The 20,427-nt window shown below is 35.0% G+C and overlaps 2 protein-coding genes and 1 non-coding gene across 4 annotated transcripts; 1 reads left to right on the forward strand and 2 right to left on the reverse strand.

Annotated features, from left to right (window-relative positions):
* The first annotated feature begins 2,974 nt into the window (after positions 1-2,974).
* LOC106351910 lies at positions 2,975-5,266 on the forward strand. The gene is made up of 2 exons (XR_007314498.1): positions 2,975-4,870; positions 5,112-5,266. It is a non-coding gene; the product is annotated as an uncharacterized LOC106351910 (transcript).
* Positions 5,267-6,405: 1,139 nt separating this feature from the next.
* LOC106348027 (50S ribosomal protein L15) lies at positions 6,406-7,871 on the reverse strand. The gene is made up of 4 exons (XM_013787670.3): positions 7,366-7,871; positions 7,121-7,204; positions 6,955-7,044; positions 6,406-6,832 (listed from the first exon to the last, which is right to left on the reverse strand). Exons 1-4 carry the CDS (start codon positions 7,768-7,770, stop codon positions 6,566-6,568), a joined length of 846 nt encoding a protein of 281 aa, XP_013643124.1. The 5' UTR covers positions 7,771-7,871; the 3' UTR covers positions 6,406-6,565.
* An 8,149-nt stretch (positions 7,872-16,020) lies between these two features.
* LOC106351909 (WAT1-related protein At5g64700) lies at positions 16,021-20,133 on the reverse strand. 2 transcript variants are annotated; one of them, XM_048734976.1, is made up of 7 exons: positions 19,856-20,133; positions 19,691-19,747; positions 18,438-18,554; positions 18,118-18,365; positions 17,684-17,841; positions 16,320-16,471; positions 16,021-16,227 (listed from the first exon to the last, which is right to left on the reverse strand). In XM_048734976.1, exons 1-7 carry the CDS (start codon positions 20,032-20,034, stop codon positions 16,101-16,103), a joined length of 1,038 nt encoding a protein of 345 aa, XP_048590933.1. In that variant the 5' UTR covers positions 20,035-20,133; the 3' UTR covers positions 16,021-16,100. The 2 variants fall into 2 exon arrangements, with proteins under 2 accessions (XP_048590933.1, XP_048590932.1); XM_048734975.1 differs by having other exon boundaries at positions 16,025-16,227; positions 19,691-19,753; positions 19,856-20,132.
* Positions 20,134-20,427: the final 294 nt, after the last annotated feature.

Below are 20,427 nucleotides of genomic sequence, written 5' to 3' on the forward strand. Positions count from 1 at the left end.
TGTATGTCAACCCTTGAAACGATATTTGGTGCGACATGGTCATGTGAATCCTCCCTTTCATTGTAAATTTATTACTCAAGATTTATAGACATGACTCGTGATTCGACTCATGAGTCATGCCTCGCACCACCTTTACACTCCGACCGTTCCGTACACTATACGCGTACGTAACGTTGATTTTTCACAACTACAATATGTCAATATGTCTTCTCTAACACATAAGCACGATCCCACGAATGTATTATGTATATATTATATATACCATGGGTTCAAAATATTTGCAGCACAAGCACGGAAAGGGTATAAATGGTTTATTAAATGTGTGTTTTTGGAACTATTTTTTTTGTCAAATGGCCTGTGTTGTTTATCCAATGATTAGTTAAACATTACAGTTAATCATATTGACGGTGTTGCAATCTATTTCCACGTTTGGATTCATAAAGTAAAACGTATGGTGATGCGTCTTGGGTACGTTAATCACAACACAAAAACGGTCAGTGTATTACTAATCAGTCCATATATACATAATATGATAATAATGTGGCAAAGCACACACAAAATACGGTACCTAGCTAGCCGATACTATATACCTATATATGTGTGTGTAATGTGACATTACATTATATAAATCAATGGTCCATAACTATACTTCACTAGAAACCTGTACAACCAATCTAGGGCTTGGCTAGGTAGAATTGTCAGTCAGTTTTCGTGTTGGCCTGAAATAGTTTTTATCGACATAAACGAAATAATAATGGATCGAGATGTACGATTTCTAGATTTGTAATAAGAGTAGCGAAGACGTAGTCAGTGTTTGAAATAGTAAAGATAGGTATGGAACTTAGACCAACTTCAGATTTCAACTGTTGGTACTGACATTACTATGACTCTTCTATTTTTGTTTACTTTCTGTTCTTCTACTCTATCTCGTAGACATGGACGATATGGTAATTTTAGTCCATACTCATTGAATTCAAGTTCTTTCTTTCCATAACAAATAATTCGTATAAGTTATTATGGGTGTGATTGCATTTGCCTGATTGGTAGTCTTTTAAGCAACTAAGATAAGATGGTATTGGTAGCCTTTTTCTAAAAAAAACACTAAGATAAGATGGTTTTTACTTTTTTTTTTAATACTGGGTAACACATTACATCATCATATGATCTCTAAATCTATTATATATGATGATCAACTACCTGCAACATATGCGATATTGATGAACAGCTCCACGAATAATGATTCCACGATGAAACTCTCCCCGAAACACTTGAAACCACTGATGGTTCTGCATGTACGACATTTTCGATGGACATGCTCTCACTGCAACATGCGACCACAATAAACGGCTCTGCTTACAGTATTCTGGAACCTCCGAAAGCTTCGCATCCTATAATCTGTAAGAAATTGCATAGTCTGGGATTCGAACTCTAGACCTGAATGTAGAAGCCTTTAAACCTTAACCAATAGGTTACGATGGTTCCACAAATGGTTTTTACTTGTGTTCTAATATTTTCATGTTTCCTACTAGTGTGTATCACACAATACTTCTCATGTATTCGAATTCTATTAATTACAAGGGTTAATGAAAAATGATAAAATCTTGGAAATGTAGGGATCACGTTGCATTGAATAAGAAAAACCCTTAATTCTATTGACATGGTCTAAACAAGAGATTCAAATAGCAAGAACGGTGATTGATAAGGGCACTGTACACATACGTGTGTCTATACAAATTATAGCAAAATATATGCATTTCAAGTAGCAGATTGAGGAAGATTTTGCAATAAAGTTCGAATAGTGTCTGTATTGTAATATAATTATAATCGGTCACTATGTTTATACTGGGGCCTATCATGTTCTCTCCTAACCAAAGAAAGAAAACAATATAATTGTATATAAGTAATTGTATATAAGTAAATAATATAAAGCTTTTTGAGTCTTGACATAGCATACAAAAGGCCACACCTTACCGTATGACTTTATATTATTAATTTCTCTTTTCCCACTGTTTACGTTCTTTCACTTTCACTGAACTGAACATAGGTGATGAAACGTTTAATTTTATTTTAATATGTTCAGTTACTTGTAAGAAAAAACATGGGAAGTGAGTGAATCAATTTATTTGTTAAAGCATGATTAATGAAGGTTCTTAGAGATAAAGTTTTTAGCATAATTTAAGAATCAGTTTTTAATTTTAACAAAGAAAAATGTTAAGAACCGGTCTTTTTTTGTTGTTAAAATTAAGAACCGATTTTTAAATTACGCTAAAAATCTTATCTCTAAAAACTCTCATTAATCATGGTTTTATATCCTTCTTCTTTTTATCAATTAAAGATATAAATAGCAAAGAGCGTGATCTGAACAAAGATGTGATCAGCTATAAAACTGAAATTTCTTTTCTGTAGAACTGAGTCTTAGCGAGCTGACATGAGTTTTAAAAAAATTTGAGTTAAATGTTGGAATTTTTTTAATCTAATAGATAATTTTCTGAGACTTGATCAGCTATAAAACCGAAATTTCTTTTTTGTACAAACTGAAATCTTACCGAGCTGACATGCCTTTTAAAAGATTTTGAGTTAAATGTTGGAATTTATTTTAATTTAATAAATAATTTTGTGAGACTTGGGCAATATCCGCCCCCCCCCCCCCCCCCTCCCCTCCCCCAGACCGAACACCATAGATTTATGTTTACGGTGTTACTTCTGTCGAAATATATAATTCCTAAGCAGCAAGCAACTATTCAGAAGAGAAAACACATTGTTGGGCCATACAAACGTCTTTTCTGAATTCAAGAAGATGATTATTTAGAAATATATTATCATAAATTAATAGTAACAGTTACTAAACTAACCGTACATTGTTTTAATCAGTAGTATTGATGAATTAATAATGGGATGTTATAGAAATGAACGAATCTAAATTTTGGTGTATATAAATATTTTTAATTTTTTTAAATTAAGAACTGTTTTTTATTATTTGGGAATTTATATCTCTGTAAAAAATCTCTCAAAATTTGAAAACTAAGACCTATGATTTATTTGACTGTATCCATATATGTCCTAATTTTAGAGATTCCATATTGATAGTTTATTCAAAGAACTTTTATGAATAAAATAATAAAAATAGAAAATTAGAAAAAAAAGAGTTTGAGAATCTCTTGTTTTATAAATTTTACTCTATTTTAGATTCATCCGTCATTTGTCAAAATCTCAAAATTTAATTTTGTTTAAAATATTAATTTTTTCGTTAGGAAAAATCAGTGAAACTCTCACCAATGTCGATGTTCTTATTATCTAAATAATTTTCACATAGTAGCGAAAGACAAATATAGAAGATACAAAATGTTTATTAAAATAAATGTTTCATCTTTTTAATGTTGGTTAATTATTTTTTGACAAACTATTGAAATGTTATATATATATATATATATAATTATACAGTCGACGACTAGTCTCGTGAGGATTTATGTTTGTTGCAATATCCTGAACTTCTATGAAGATTTCTTAAAAAAAAGTTCTCCAATAATATGCATAATTCAACTTTCTTGGACTCAAAATCCAAACATCTTGTTATAAAAGTATTAATGAGCTTTTAATGAAACCACTCAACTAAAAAAACTTCCATACTTTTCACCATCTAGGAAACATTTTTTTTCTCCGACTAGTTTCGCATATTGCTCTTGTTTTTTTTATAGACAGAGTAGAATTGTTTTTTTTTTTTGTAAACTGGCTTCAGAGTAGAATTGTTTAAGCTACAACTTTGCTGATCCTAAACTGGGGTAACTATATGTTCAACTTGACCTAAATGCACCAGCTCTAAACCCAAACCACCTGAACAAGGCTACAACGATGCAATAACAAAATCTACACTTGCTCGGTAACTTTTTATGGCTAAGAATATGCAAAATATTAGATGTTCGACTTCAAATTTTGGCAAGGCGGCAACCGAATGGGTTATGAAGCTTTGGATGAATTTTAGTAAAACTCACAACAGTCGCAAACTTACAAGAAATGTATATTTTGTTTCTTTTTACTGCGACGAAACTAAAATATAAACAAAAAACCTAAAATATCTACAATTATAGTCAAAGAAAACCCAACACTAAACAGAACTTCGGCGTGTAGACCAAACGTACTTGACAAATACAAATGACAACAAGTCTATAAGAGACTCATAAATGTATAATTTTATCTTTTTACTGCGATGAAATTCAAATAAAATTAAAAACCTAAAATATCTACAATAAGTCTAATAAAACCTAACACTAAACAGAACTTCGGCGTGTAGACCAAATAAATATACTTGACAATTGACAACAAGTCTACAATTCCTTGCGTGGTTCGTGATTTATTCAAAAACATTTTGTTTTTGAAAATAAATAGAAAATATCAAAACTAAATAAATTCACACATAAAACCTCATATTCAGAGTCTTCTCTCTCTCTCCCACAATCTCTAGCTGCCCATATTTCTTGCTGTCAACAAATTCATTCACCAATCTCCTTCTTTCCCATCAACAACAAACTTAAAACACAAAGTCTTTTCACTATATTAAAACCATTTCACCAAAAACTCTTCCTCAAGGAACCTCTCTTCAACAATGTCGTCTCGAAACTACATATCAGGAACCCACTTTTGGTTTCTTCTTATCCTTCTTCTTCTTGGTTTCTGTAACGGAGCAAGAACAAGCAAGAACGTCTTCAACGCGAAACTACACAAGAAAGATAACGACGTCGTTGCGTCTTCATCTCGACAGTTCTTGGGATTCTTACCACGTCACTTCCCTGTTCCAGCTTCTGGTCCCTCTAGAAAACACAATGATATCGGTTTACTTAGTTGGGATCGATCTTCTCCGTGAAAAGCTTTAAAGGTCACCTACGTACTTTTTTATTTATTTTTCTATTAATTGTTTTTCTTCTTTCTTTTATTTGGTTTTCCTACTTTACCCCCTGCTTCTGAATTTTAAGCTGGTGTAAATGGTTTTGATTTTTTTTTTTTTTGAGATCCCCAAAAAATGTGTTTTTGGTTTGATTCTTATCAACGAGGCAAAAAAAAAAATATAATCGTATGATTAACTTGTAACTGGAAGTTGTAGTTTATTTTTGTAACAGGAATTTGTATTGTTGCACGTATCAAAGTGTAAGGGCCGACTTTGTTCGAGGACTAGTTATGCATGTTGTAAAAGAGTTTACCAATTGTTCAATTTTAAAGAGAACTGAAATATATGGTGTAACTATAAAGTTTGATGCAGATTGGTCTTGAGATATATGATCGACTTCTTTGGGATCTTTTTATTTGTTTGCTTGTAACCAATAATGTTCTTTTTTTTTTTTTTTTTAACTACCAATAATGTTCTTTGAAATGTCAATCGTGAATTGTCAATGTGATGGACCAACAACGCTTTGCATACATGCATCTAATATCGTCATTTAACTTATTTTAGTTATTAGACATTCTACAAATCTAACAATGCAATCATCACCCTTACAGACTTTTTCCCTTAAATTTGTATTTTTCATAATCATTCGGTTTCGTAGTTAAAAAATAAATAATGTTTATCATGATTGTCTAAGAGAAAGAACAATGACACGGATCTTAGTACTAAGAACACGTGTACTGGTTAATTAACTAAAGGAAGGTGATGTTTCATTTTGTCTGCGTAGCATTTTGCTTCTTAATCATCGTTTCTATCTCCATATCCATTTGCTTATTTATCCACGATTTTTTAGAAAGAGGTTTTCTTTTCCTTGTGTAGTTATTTTAAATGATCAGTGCTATAATTAACAATATAGTCATCATCATCATTACATGTTTGTTTAAAGTAATGAGTTCTAAAATCTCGAAAAAGTAACTTTTTCTTTTCATGCTCTGTTGTTTAAATTCAGGCAATCATTCTCCTTTCCTGTAAGTTAGCTGAATTACGCACGGCGGTTACTGCTGATGTTATTAAAAATACTGCTACACACAGTATAGTTATGGGAAACTACAAAGTAAAAAAAAAGTATCAGTTATTTTTTGTAAATCTACTTTCCATGTAAAAGATGTTTTTCTGTTTTGCAAAGTTAACATTAGGTTACTGTATATCACTCTGTATCTGTCTAGCAAATTATATGTTGTTTCTGAACGAATTGTTTTCAAAACATGCTATAAAAGAACAACTCCAACCCTATATCTTTTTGATAATTGACTCTTTATGGTAGTATAATATAATTTTTATCAATAACTCCTGATATTCGGTAATAATTATCCTTTATTCCTTTGACAGTCCATTTGTGAAAGTTACTGTAAGTTACAGTCTGTAAACCATTATAAGATAGATTTCTATTGCTTTTGCAGAAGAAATCATCTCTGAGATTTGATTTAACAATTGGCTATTATCGTTTGCAGTGTATATACAGTTATCAATAATCAATCTAATTTGGGATTTAAGTCCATAAAAACTTTAAACGTGAATGACATTATTTGGTGGTCCATCGACCATTCTCAATTTTTCTTGTAAGAACAAGACCAAGAAACAACAAACAGCTTACACCGAACAATCAAACGTTAAAAGCCTAACCGAAAATCATGATTCAACAGGAGACTCAACTTTGCTTTCCTCAGCTGCATAGAAAGGGATGGGTTTCTTCGGAGCAGGAAGACGTCCGATGCTATCGACCCGATCTTGTTGTTTAGGAGGTGGTCTCGCTGCTTTTGGCAATAACCTTCCTTTCTTCTCAAACCATTCCGGTTTAAGCAATGCCCTCAACCCCAATTTGTTGTAATACACTCTTCTCACTGATCCTCCTGCTGCCTCCACCACCTCCTTAGCCCTAACTGTCACTCTCGAAACCTGTAGTAAAACATGCCCACATTAAACTAGCGAACTCATGGACTGATGATGACAATGACTTGGCACCACAGGGAAAATGCAAATGACAGTACAGAGCAAAACATCATAATTCAAATAGAAACCTCTAAATGAAGTGGCCATTTAATCTCATCAGCACCACGACCCATTAGTCTTACTCCGTCTTCTATTTGCTTCCCTATGGCTCCCACATCCTGCAGATCAGCGCTAATGTTTCAGTAAGAAGTAGAGACACATGTGAATAGAAAAGAGTGATGAGTGTGACCAAACCTTGAGCGTTTTCATCGTGATCAACTCATGGGAATCTATCTGCCCAGCGTTAATAAGTTTAGCGATCTTCCCCAAACCAACTGGCTGCACCACACAACAACCATATACATCAACAGAGCGTTAAGAATCCAAATTCGAAACCTTTAGACACAGCATCGGTGATATATATTCTCATTTCAACCTAATCTAATGAGTTCTGGACCCGTTAGAGACAAATCTCAGAACCGAAAGATGAGAGCTTTAACCTGAAAATGGAGCTTAAACTTGTTCTTGAAGCCACGTTTAGGTAAACGGCGTCGTAACGGAGTCTGCCCACCTTCGAAACCAAACTTCATGGTCCCTCTCGCCTTCTGCCCCTTGTGACCTCTCCCCGCGGTTTTACCTTTGCCAGACCCAATACCTCTTCCTTTCCTCGTCTTGAGCTTTCTCGGCACATTGTCTCTCAGATCGTTCAAGCTCAACAAACTGTAAGCTCGAATCCCCTGAAACGACGAAACTCCGCCCGGAAAGCTAGGAACTTGAGTAAGGATCGGAGATCGACGGCATTGGAGAAGCGGCGAAGAGACGATGAATCTGGGGTTGGCGGAGTGATGAATCGAGGAATTGAAGAGAGATGCTGAAATGATCGAAGAGATTCTTCTTCTAATCATCTTCTTCGTTTAAGGAACACGCACGTCGATTCCGATTTGGGATTTAGGGTTTATGAGAGATCTCAGTTCTGGATCATCATCGTCTTCTGACGTTCAGGTTGCTGCTATCATTGGGCTTTTGCGTTCATTTTATAGGCCTGTTTATGGCCCATTTTATAGGCCTGTTTATGGCCACATTCTTTTATATCAAGTACAAGCTTTTTAGCTACATTGTCATAAAGGGCAAGAACTCTGCGGTAAATTTGGTCCATTATGATGATGAGAATGATCTGGACCATGAGGATGATCAAGCCCATGACAAAGATGATCAGGAGTTATTGCCCTTTATGCTCTCTTGGTAGAGCTTAACAAGGTGTTTGAGAGTTTTGCATTTATTAGCCCAATGATTAGTCATCCCACAACGATGGCAAGCAGATTTGGTCGAGCTCGAGCCATGGGTTTTGAAGTCGGACTTATGCCCACGGTTAGCTTGATGACCTCGGCTATAGCCTCGGCCTCGGCTGCGACCAAGATGGTCTTGTGGTTGAAATCCACGGCCACGTGGTTGAAACACACGGTTACGACCTTGCCATCTACCACGGCCTCTCATGCGACCACAGTATGACTCTCTTGGAGTCTCATCCTTTGGCTCTACGGCCGCATGTGCCTCAGGCAATGCTTTAGCACCAGGAAGCCTTAGCTCACTGTTCATCATGAGCAACTCATTGTTTTGCTCAGCTAGCAACAAACAAGAGATTAAGGCAGCATAAGTGGAGAAACCCTTCTCTCGGTACTGTTGCTGAAGCACAACATTGCTGGTGTGGAATGTGGAGAATGTCTTCTCCAACATATCAGCATCAGTAATAGTCTCACCACAAAGTTTCAACTTTGAGACTATTTTGAACAAAGCCGAGTTATACTCTTCCACAGACTTATAGTCTTGGATTCTCAGGTTTCTCCAATCATAAAGGGCTTTTGGCAATATCACAGTTTTCTGATGATTAAATCTGGTTTTCAACTCTGTCCAAAGTTCCTGATCATCTTTGTCATGGGCTTGATCATCCTCATTGTCCAGATCATTCTCATCATCATAATGGACCAAATTTGCCGCAGAGTTATTGTCCTTTATGCTCTCCTGGTAGAGCTTAACAAGGTGTTTGAGAGTTTTGCATTTATTAGCCCAATGATTGGTCATCCCACAACGATGGCAAGCAGATTTGGTCGAGCTCGAGCCATGGGTTTTGAAGTCGGACTTATACCCACGGTTAGCTTGATGACCTCGGCTATAGCCTCGGCCTCGGCTGCGACCAAGATGGTCTCGTGGTTGAAATCCACGGCCACGTGGTTGAAACACACGGTTACGACCTTGCCATCTACCACGGCCTCTCATGCGACCACGGTATGACTCTCTTGGAGTCTCATCCTTTGGCTCTACGGCCGCATGTGCCTCAGGCAATGCTTTAGCACCAGGAAGCCTTAGCTCACTGTTCATCATGAGCAACTCATTGTTTTGCTCAGCTAGCAACAAACAAGAGATTAAGGCAGCATAAGTGGAGAAACCCTTCTCTCGGTACTGTTGCTGAAGCACAACATTGCTGGTGTGGAATGTGGAGAATGTCTTCTCCAACATATCAGCATCAGTAATAGTCTCACCACAAAGTTTCAACTTTGAGACTATTTTGAACAAAGCCGAGTTATACTCTTCCATAGACTTATAGTCTTGGATTCTCAGGTTTCTCCAATCATAAAGGGCTTTTGGCAATATCACAGTTTTCTGATGATTAAATCTGGTTTTCAACTCTGTCCAAAGTTCCAGAGGATTCTCAATTGTGAGATACTGATCCTTGAGACCTTCAACAAGGTGATGGCGAATGACAACAATTGCCTTGTAATTATCCTTGTCTGATTGCTCAGTGATAAAACAAATGTTCTAAATTTTAAATGGAAACCGATTTTGTCTAACTATATGCAAACAGTGTGAATCATTTAGATGCAAACAACATGAACCACTTCAGACGCACTAGTATCATCATTGCTAAAGCTATGCGAACATGTATGTTTGGTTTCAACAATATGATACCTATGTCCAGTTTTAACAATATGATAGTTGGATGCATGCAAAGGTCGGTTCATGGATGATTCAAGTTCGATCTAATGATGCTATCAGGTATGCAAATGATCAGTACATAATTTAATCACAGAATCAGGTTCAAGGATGAAACTAGATCAAGTTTTATTTTAACTAGCAAACTATGTGATCAAAATTCAGTATGAGATAAATTCGGTTCATGGTTGGTTTAACAACAATATGATCAAATGATTTCAAACAGATTTTATTCTACCTTATGACATATCAATTTTAAAACAAGACTATGGCTTATAAAACTTTTAGAAATAATTTTCAGTCAAAGATATGCATTTAATAAAATCAAACAAGCATTTATAAAATCGATTATGCATTTATAAAAATCATAAAAGGTTTTTAAAACTTTGACAGTTACAAAACAAATATTAACAGTCAAGGATATGCAATGAATGAATTTAATTTCGATTTTATTGATGGGTTGACTGATTTTTAGGGGATCTGGCCGAAAATGGCACAGCAAGGATTTGATGGAGTTTTGTTTTGGCCAGATTATACACTTATGTTTATCACATCTGGTAAAATGGTCAAACAAAAGGATTGAATCAAAAGGTTTAAGCTTTCTCTAATAATTTTATGATTCATAAGTTTTTATAAACAAGATTCATATAGATCTTTAGGTATTTTAATAAGTTTTTAGAGAAACATAGAACCTTTAGAGAATTTTAAGTTTTATGGATTCAAAATAATTTTAGAATCAAGTTTCATATGGATCATAGAAACAAGATTAATATTTTAAATCCATAGATTGTTTATAAGTTATGGATTCATATAGATCCTAGATTTCTTTCAGATATAATGGTGTTCTTTAGATTTCAAGGTTTTGATTTGTCTACCTTTTTCACCACAAGAATCTGAGAGGACCACCGTGAGAGAGAGGCTGAGAGTTGGCCGGAATTTGAGAGAGAGAGGAGTTTTCCGGCGGAGAGAGAGAGGTTGATGTAGCGGAAGCTACGATAACACAATGAATCCTATTTAGTCTGAGAATACCTAGGATCAAAGTCTTCTTGATTCGTTGAGAACTCTCGAGTTCTAGCCGTAACAAGGAAATAAAGGGTTTCAAACCTCTCTTTTATAAAATATCAATATCAATAATCTGAATACAACTCTAGGCATAGACGCCTATTTATATGAAAACCAAATAACTTTAAAACTATTAAAAATCCTTAAGATAATTATAACTAATTAAGATAATCACCATAATAAATAATAATCTAGATATATCCAAATATCTCTCTCCATCATTCTCTCCGGGTTGGAAAGATTCGTCCTCGAATCTTAACCGTAGTCTTCAATTAACTTTCTTCTTCTACTCCATATGTAAAATTCTTCAAGCCATTGAATATATTGATCCTTTGTGTTAAACCCTTTTGTTTGCCAAGAAACTATTACAGCACGTGACATAATCAATTGCCTCCTTCCCCTCTTGAACTTCATAGCAAATAATTTGTATAAAGATTCTTTTGCCAACGGGTTAGAACACGTAACGTTCAAAGACGTGTCAAAAGCTTTGTCACCAAAGACAAAATCTATGGTTTTGGCATCTTGTGCACACACGTCAATAACAAATTCTACCTCATCAAAGATAGAAACGATTGGATCATCAAAGATCAGATCAACACCATCATAGAGGTCAAAGATCGGAGAGCCATAAATCTCGTTGAGATCTCTTTCAACTTCGTCTCCGTATATGTCGTACACCGGATCACCACGAACTTCTATGTAACTGATTTCTTCATTTTCCACGAATAAATTCTCCATGATCCAGAATCGTTTTGATTAAGAAACCAAAACACCAGCTCTGATACCACCTGATGTAGCGGAAGCTACGATAACACAATGAATCCTATTTAGTCTGAGAATACCTAGGATCAAAGTCTTCTTGATTCGTTGAGAACTCTCGAGTTCTAGCCGTAACAAGGAAATAAAGGGTTTCAAACCTCTCTTTTATAAAATATCAATATCAATAATCTGAATACAATTCTAGGCATAGACGCCTATTTATATGAAAACCAAATAACTTTAAAACTATTAAAAATCCTTAAGATAATTATAACTAATTAAGATAATCACCATAATAAATAATAATCTAGATATATCCAAATATCTCTCTCCATCAGAGGTGGTGTTGTAGTACCCACGACTGAGGTTCCCATTATCCGCAAAGGTCCTACCACAAGGTCCGGTTCAAGAGTTATAAGAGCTGGATTTGCCAAAGCTCTCTAGGAGTTGCTTGCACAGGAACAAACCGGGTTCAAGCAACTATTGATCCAGGAGTTGTCTGACTTGAAGCTGGAAGACACCGGTGAACCACTAGAGGTTCCAGACCCTGTCCATTCGATTCTCCTCCATCGGCCAGAATGAAGCCGGCCGGCCTGACCATTTCCACCTTCATACTCAATCCATCCAACCACCTTGCTTCCGGTTCAGAGATATAGCCGACCATCAGAAGGAGTAGTATGTGTTGTACTTTTTTTCCTTATCGAGGTTTTGTTCCACTGGGTTTTCCCGAAAGGTTTTAATGAGGCAACAAGCAAGCATACTATGAGTTCTGATCCGGACATCTCAAACCGCGACCGGTCTATTGTTTTCTTTATTTTATTTCGGTTAAAACTTTGACCATTTGTCTAGGCCTTTTTTTATCTTTAAAGTCCAGTGAGGAACATCTATTTAAACCCTAAGTCTTTCAGTTGTGCAAAACCATTGAGAGCAGCCGTGTGACATATCAAAGAGCCGATCCATTGTTCTTTGTGGCGTCCATCGATCCATTCCATTCCTTGTCCGAATCTTGGCGGGAAAATTTGTTTTCCGGTTTTGGTGGGAAAATGCGTTTTTTCTGTTTTGGCGGGAAAATGCGTTTTTTCGGTTTTGCGGTTTTGGAAGGAAAATACGATTTTTCGGTTTTGGTGAGAAAATGCGTTTTCCGGTTTTTATACCAAATATTTATTTATAAGTTCTTATACCAAATATTCCATAACGTTTTACAACAGAAAATACAATAGAATGTATAACTATATGTAAGTGGTTAAATATAATCATGAGCACATGAACAAAATATAGTTCTAGAAGGGATTTTTTTTTTTTACTACGAGGGACATTATAACAATGTTTCTTTCATTTTGCGAAAGTCAAATAATATTATGATATTATTTACTAATGGTCTTTATTTAGTTTCTTACTATTATTCTTGGGGATATATAAAAAATATCAATGTTACTTAATTTTAAGGGCTCCCCATTTTAATGCATGTATTTCTATACAGAAGGTTAGTTTTATTACTTAATAATATTTGTTTCTTTTTAATTATGGATGGTTTACTAATTTCTCTTACTTATAGGACAAGGCAATAGAAAAAGAAATAACCAATCTATCTCGTAACAAAAGCGGCGCTTCTTCATAAGTTTCAAAGCTTGATACTTCTTCTCTGGTGGCTTCTGATGTCAAAACTCCAGAAATCTTTGATGTTCAGACTCGAAATGACCTCGAATATGTTAAGATACCAAGAGATTCCAAGGTTAAGACTCCGGAAACGCCCAAAGCCAAGGAAGCTGAAGACCAAGAAGTTAGTTTTTCAGAGAATTGGGAAGTTAAGTTTCCAGAGGAGTTGGAAGCTACCAAAACATCTGAAGTTTTCAAGGTTGCAGAACAGTCGAAACTTCAACAAGTTTCTAAGGTTTCTGCTCCTAAATTGTCTCAAGTGAAGGTTAAAAAAGAGCCAGATGTTCCTGAGGTCTTGGATGATAGGAGTGTTACAGAAGTTTTAGAGGTTCATGCTCCTTCCGAAGTGTCTGGAATTAAAGTTTCAAAAGAGTCTCATGTTCCTGAGGTCCTGGATGATAAAAACGCTCCAGAAGTACCTAAAGACTCATGACTGATGAAGTTAAAGCTGCAGAGTCAGAACTTCTAAAGGTTCCAGAGGCTACAACTTCAGAGGATTTAGAGACTGAAGTTCCAAAAGTTTTTGAAGTCAAGACTCCTGAGACATTGAGCGTTGGATCAGAGATTAAGATTGGCCAAGACGCAAGCAAAGTTAAGACTACAGAAGAAACAAAGGTTTCAGAGTTTGTGGATGCTCAAGAGAAGATTGATAAATCTGAATCTCAGATTCTTGAGGACACTAAAGTGACAGAAGACAAAAACAAAATTGTGAAGCGTAAAACAAAAAAAGGAGAAAAAGATACACAATCTAATTTAGATAACAAGTGAGTTACAAGTAAATTACCAACCAGGAGTAGCTAAAATTTATATTTTAAATTTCCAAAAAGAATGATTAAACATTCTTGTAGGCAATTTCAATTTATGAGTTTAGAACTCTAGACTCTAGTGCGTGTTGTGTTTTCTTTCTTTATTATTAGTATGGGTTAAGAAGTCTTTTTTTCGTGTCACCATGTGTGTACGGATAAAAGTAGTTAGTGGAAAAAAAAACTCATTATGGACACTATTATTATGTTATGTGAAATGTGAATAGGAATGTCAAACAGGTTGAACCGTCCCGTCCCGTCCCGACCCGCCGCGGGCTCAGCATCTCGCGGGTCCAGGCGGTCCCGTCCCGCGCGGGCTGCGGTCTAGAGAAAGCCGGCCCAGTCCCGTACCGCCTAATTTCACAGTCCCTTACAAGCCGTCCCGCGGGCTGGACGCGAAAGGAGTGCAGCATGACGTTTCTCGACGCTGCAGGCTGCTCCAGTGACCACTACATACCTAAGTGCACATAATGAATGATATATGAACACATGACCCATCTACTATTGGAGCTTAACAAAGTTTTACATATATTCATCTTGTTCTGTATTTTTTTTTCTATTACAACTTGTGCTTCATTCACCACAACAATATCAACGACACTCTTTCTCTAAACAAGTCAGTGATTCGATAACCTATGCAAAGCCATCTAATCTCGACTGTGTTCTATAGACAACTTACTAACCTGAGGTCATTAAAGCACCTACATTGGACGAAGCTGGTAACTACTGGAGCAGCTGCTCAACGGACTCTTGTTCTCCTTGTGATAAATCCAATCCTTCAAGACAGAAAACAAAAAAAAAAAAGACGTGTAAAGAAGAAAATTATAAGCGGCTGGTTATCAATATGATTCGACAAGCAGGGACAAAATAAAGTAAGACCATACATGTTCAGTTGGATCTTGTATCTTCTTCTCTTCAACAAGGAGGCGGCTGGTTATCAATGAACAAGCTGGTGTGCTTATATCGTTTTGAGCCTACACCAGCTTTAACAGTGATTACCATCCGCCTCCTTCTCCATCTACATCAACAAAAAACATATAAGAGACTTGATTTGAGATTAAAAAAGCATACACTTGCAATTTTCAAAAACAAAACACTAATCAGAGACTGAACACAAATACAAGAACAAACTGAATCGAGTTAAGACAAGCAGTGATTGAATAAAATATTCATTGTCTGGTAAAATTATACAGAAACCATATACTTTGGTGATTCATCTCACAAATCTCACACGATCAAACAATCACGTGTTTCAAACTCTAAAGATGAAAAAGGTAAACAAGCGCACTAACCGGAACAGAGTTATTAACATCAGAATATAAACAAAAGTCTTTTTTGATGATGAAATCTAAGAGAAACAAAAGGTGGAAACTTGAAAAAAGAGAAGAAGACGTACATGCATGGACCGCAGGAGAGCGCAGGAGCACCGTCGATGAAGAAACCATGACCGGAGCTGGATCTTCTTCTTCAATGGAGAGTTACTTCGCAAACTTCTTGTTATGTTTCCACGAAGCTTCACTCGAAGAGATAGAAGGCGAAGGGTAGACAGGAAGCATCATCGAAGAAGAAACCATGGTCGGAGCTCCATTTCGTGCGGCGGCGACTCCTCTTTCACTCTCGTTCTCTCTCTCTCTCTCTTTTGTTTTTCAGGTGGCCGATCAAATGAAGAGAGAAGAAGCTGCGGGACATTAGGGTTAACCGCGGGCTTCTTCGGCCCATCCCGCACAGAGCCCATCCCGCGCAGGTCTATTCCCGCGAGGCCCGCAACATTGCGGGATAACAGATCTTAGGCCCAAGCCCGCTCCGCCACAGGTTTAAACGGGCCTATCCCGCGGGCCAAGCCTTCCTTTGACATCTCTAAATGTGAATGATATAGCCACATATAGATATAGTAATAAGCCTAATTAATCTTTAGCACATCTTTAATACAAATTATGACGTTCATTCAACTAATGACAACCTTCACTTCATTCGCAAACGGCATCATCTTCGTGATGCTGCTCTGTCTTCTCATCATTAGCGTTCTTTTCCTCTCTATTTTTCCCCCACAGCACACAGTAGAGTCCTGTAATCAATAATAATCCACCTAGAATACTGGGAAAAACATACATATAAGTTAATTTATTGAATAATTTATCCTACATTTGAAGAAAATGATAATATACTTCAAAAAAAAATTGTAGAACCTTCCAAGACTGATGATTTCACAAAGTAGAACCGCTGAAGAGAGGATAGTGAAGAAGAGAGACAAAGGAGTGAACATTGATAAGAAAACAGGTCCCCTCTTTTCTATAACCCATGATTGCAAATAATATGCTACGCCTGTTACAATGAATCCCTACATATATATGTTGTTTATATTATTTAGTAAAATAGTTTAGATTTTATACTGGAATTTGATATTTATTGTGAAATGGAATAGAGTTAGTTAATCAATACTATTAAATTAGAAACATGACCAATTGATAATAGTTGAGTCCAACTATTTATTTAAACAGTCACTTATTATTTTCTTTATGTAACTGTATTTAATTATATTTAAACACTAACCACATATGATAATATCGTAACCTCTCCTTAATTCCTATATTTTCGGATCCATAGTTCTCAGTTATACTAACTAAAATCCACGGTTATGAAAATAAATGACAGTATATGTCCGACTAAATATAAACGTGATCTCTCATTTGTATTGTTTTGTGATCAATGTTTACAATAAGAAACACATTGATCTTTGCGTGAAGTTAGCTCTTGGTATGGTCAGAGAAAGGTGAAGATAGACGGATGGATTCATGTCGTATTATGGGTTTATGGTTCTCGCTGGTGGTGTAATGGGTAAATCAAACGGAAAAAAATCAGAAGCGACTGAATTATTGGAGAAGACAACCTCAAGCTTCAAGAGTTTTGTTTATGTGGAGAATAAAATAGTATACTATATATATAAAATATTTTTCACTTTTATTCTCACCCTTAATATTACTAAATAAAATAAATACTATTTTCACCAACAATTACAGTATAAGTTTAGATTATAATTAACTTTGATATATTTCAAAAAAATCATTATCACACTACAACAACATAACTTACATATCAGCTCAAGAAGTTAGAATTTATTGGACTAGACGTTAATTTGTTCTAATTCTGAAAGTTTTACACATACACTAAATCTATCAATTAACAAAACACATAATGTTAAAATGGAGTTTAACGGGTTTAAGTGGATTTTTAATAGAACCTATATTTTGACGGGTATTTTTTGTTTTATTTTTTTTGTGAAATTTAGTTTTATATTTGTATTTTTTGTTATTATTTTGTGTTTGATATTAATTTAATTGATAGAATAGATACATAGATTTGCTAAAATAAATTAAATTTTATATTTGTGTATAAATTCAAAATTGAATTATTTTTACCAAATTTATGTATATATTCTATCAAATTAAATTAATATTAGCACAAATTTTATTACAAAAAAATTATAAAAACTAAAATTTTTTAAACAAAAAATATACCCGCCCTTTCAAAGGGCGGGTCAAAATCTAGTTACACAGTAAATGACTGCAACGAGTCGTAGGTTCCAACCAAGCTTCCATGCTGAGATATCTCTCTCGACTGCAATCGCGATGACAAATGATTGAATTGAACTCAGTAGACAATGAAGAGTTGTGAAGTATAGCTTCGAAGGGTAAACCTTTAACATACGGCGGCCCTGTTTTCACATAGCGACAACAAACAAAAAATAGAAAAATATAATGATTCAGTTAGCACAATAACTAAATAAATGATTAAATCCAGCTAATCTTGATATTCACTCCACTCGTGATATTTTTATAAATTCTTTCACAATGTCGTCTTGTGTTGAAATACGTCTCTGGTATTGTTTTTCAACTGATATGTTTATATCACGTCACGTCTTACTAAATTTAGTGCTAATTATTTAACCAAGCAGCATAATAATGTGTGGAGCAATTTGATTAAGTACCTGCAAAACGAGCCAGAGACCCCATAAAATGTTGGAGGTGACCATGAGGACACATCCTTTGAGCCACGAGGTGGAACCGCCGGAGACGTGGCCGGGAATATTCTGGTGATGATAGAGGTGAAGACATAAAGGTAATTTCAACAGTGGACCTTTGTAAAGGGCTAATGTAATTACTCCTCCCATGCACACAGTTATCCCCACAAGCTTCGCTGTTCCTTGTATGCTCTTAACCGTAAGCGTCTCCATTCTTAAACATTTATTAAATAAAGATTACTAAAATAATTAAGAGAGCCAAGTAAAATGTATTGTAAGTATATACCCAAGAAAGAGAGCCAAGAAGAATGTTATGGCCGGAAGGGAAGCTGTTGTGGCGGCGGCCAAAGTCGCCGACGTGTATGATAATGCGATTCCGTTTAAGTTCAAGCTCAATGTCACACTGAAATTTCAGTATAGATAAGTTTAACTGATGTAAGAAAAAAAGATAAGTTTAACTGATAATTATAAGAGAGTGTTTTTAACGCAAGTAGCACCAAAAGATAAAGTTTAACCGGTAATTAGAAAAGAGTGTTTTATAAACGCAACTAGCACCAAAAGATAAAAAGTTATTCGCATTTCACGTTTGTTAGTACAATTTTAAAGAAAACTAGTTTCTGACCCGCCCTTTCTAGGGCGGGCATATTTTTTGTTTTACTTTATTTTAAAAAAATTTAATTTTTCGTATTTAAATTTTTTTGTAACGATATTTTTTATTTTTTTAATCATATTTGTGTTAATTTTTTTAATTATTACTAATAAATACATAAATATAATTAAATTTGAAATTTGTTGCGATATTTTGTATTTGATAATCATTTTGTATGTTTCATAAAATAACCCGTAGATAATCTTAATAGTAAAAACATCAAATTGTTGTCATATATAATAACTTTAGTTAACCTTCACCTTTCCATTAAGGCATTAACATTAAACTGTCGCCATATTTAAACAACTTCTTAATGTATATATATATTTTATCTTTATTTCAAATCATAACTGTTGCTATATATGATAACTTACAGAGAAGTGGATTCCACCTTTTGTGGAAATAAGGTCGATGATAGTATTAAAAAGCAGTAAGAAATGTAATGAAATATATATTGATTGAAGTACTCTAGCGGGTATATTCAAACAATGCAGTTATCAATAGGTCTATGATAGTGTTATATCTTTTATATGCAGTCATAAAATAATTAGTTGGACTACACCTATATCAATAGGTCATGTTCCTGTTTTAATAGAATAGATATTGGTAAAGATATTTAACTGTAAAGAGTTTTTTTTCCCTAAAATTAAGTGTAAAGAGTTTTATAATATTCTAACTAATGCACACAAGAAAAGTACACAATATGGTGCAACCATCGAATTTGTAATATGGTGCAATTTTTTCCTTGTCTGCGTTGTATTATTTACAATTTTAGAATGCTGCTTGATGAAAAAAAAAGATTTTCTGAGTTTTTACTAGAATTGAAATACTTTTAACATATAAACGAAGACGAAAAAAATCAAAGCATATAAATCCTAAAAAGTACTTACCCAAATAGAGAGAGCATGAAGATCTTGATGAAGGTCACAAATGAAAGAGGTGGAACACTTTTGCTATGAAAAAAATAAGAGCACAGTTTATGTAAATAAATATACACTTTAGGAAACATACTCATCTATAAACCAATGTACATAGAGAAGTATACAATTATGTACCGCTCGAAGAAGAAAGCGAGAGGAGCCAAGAACATGGTAGCGAACGCTTGACGATAGAAAACGAAGACGAAAGTGTTCATTCCGCCATCTAATACAGCTTTGGAGATCAGAAACATGAACGCATATATGAGTTGTATCATAGTCACCATCATGTATGGTTTCTTGGTCTCCATGTCCATCGATCGATATCCTGATTATTTTTGTTTTGAGTTCTTGGAAAGATCTATATGTAATGTATATATGAGTTGTTGTAATGTTGTTATTTGAGTTATGATAAGAAGCCAAGTGGGTATTTATATAAGTACAGACACAAGCACGCACTGGTTTAATTTGGTATTTTACGTCGGTGATATTCTAAGATAATGGAATAATTAATAGTACGTAGATAAGAGTCGAAGAAGAGAAAAGTTGTTACTTTCGTGTCACAACCTCACCACACCAACCAAAATGGTTTTAGATGCTGACTAGAGAATTTTTCGTATATATAAGTTTCTCGTTTCCGTCCACTATTAATCACCAAACGGTCCAAGTCACACTAACTAGATCTACAAAATACTGAATGGTACTGTGAA

The sequence above is a fragment of the Brassica napus genome, chromosome A6, assembly GCF_020379485.1.
Source record: "Brassica napus cultivar Da-Ae chromosome A6, Da-Ae, whole genome shotgun sequence".
Classification (NCBI taxonomy): domain Eukaryota; kingdom Viridiplantae; phylum Streptophyta; class Magnoliopsida; order Brassicales; family Brassicaceae; genus Brassica; species Brassica napus.

Excerpts from the sequence above, each read along its gene's own strand:
- LOC106348027 (XM_013787670.3), bottom strand. The coding sequence starts at position 7,770 with ATGATTAGAAGAAGAATCTCTTCGATCATTTCAGCATCTCTCTTCAAT. Across the intron at positions 7,205-7,365 it reads AGTTTAAGCTCCATTTTCAG|CCAGTTGGTTTGGGGAAGAT; the intron begins GTTAAAGCTCTC and ends TGTGTGGTGCAG. Across the intron at positions 7,045-7,120 it reads TCACGATGAAAACGCTCAAG|GATGTGGGAGCCATAGGGAA; the intron begins GTTTGGTCACAC and ends GCTGATCTGCAG.
- LOC106351909 (XM_048734975.1), bottom strand. The coding sequence starts at position 20,034 with ATGGACATGGAGACCAAGAAACCATACATGATGGTGACTATGATACAA. Across the intron at positions 17,842-18,117 it reads TCTCTGGCTCGTTTTGCAGG|GCCGTATGTTAAAGGTTTAC; the intron begins TACTTAATCAAA and ends GAAAACAGGGCC. Across the intron at positions 16,472-17,683 it reads TCGTTGCAGTCATTTACTGT|GGATTCATTGTAACAGGCGT; the intron begins GTAACTAGATTT and ends ATATATATGTAG.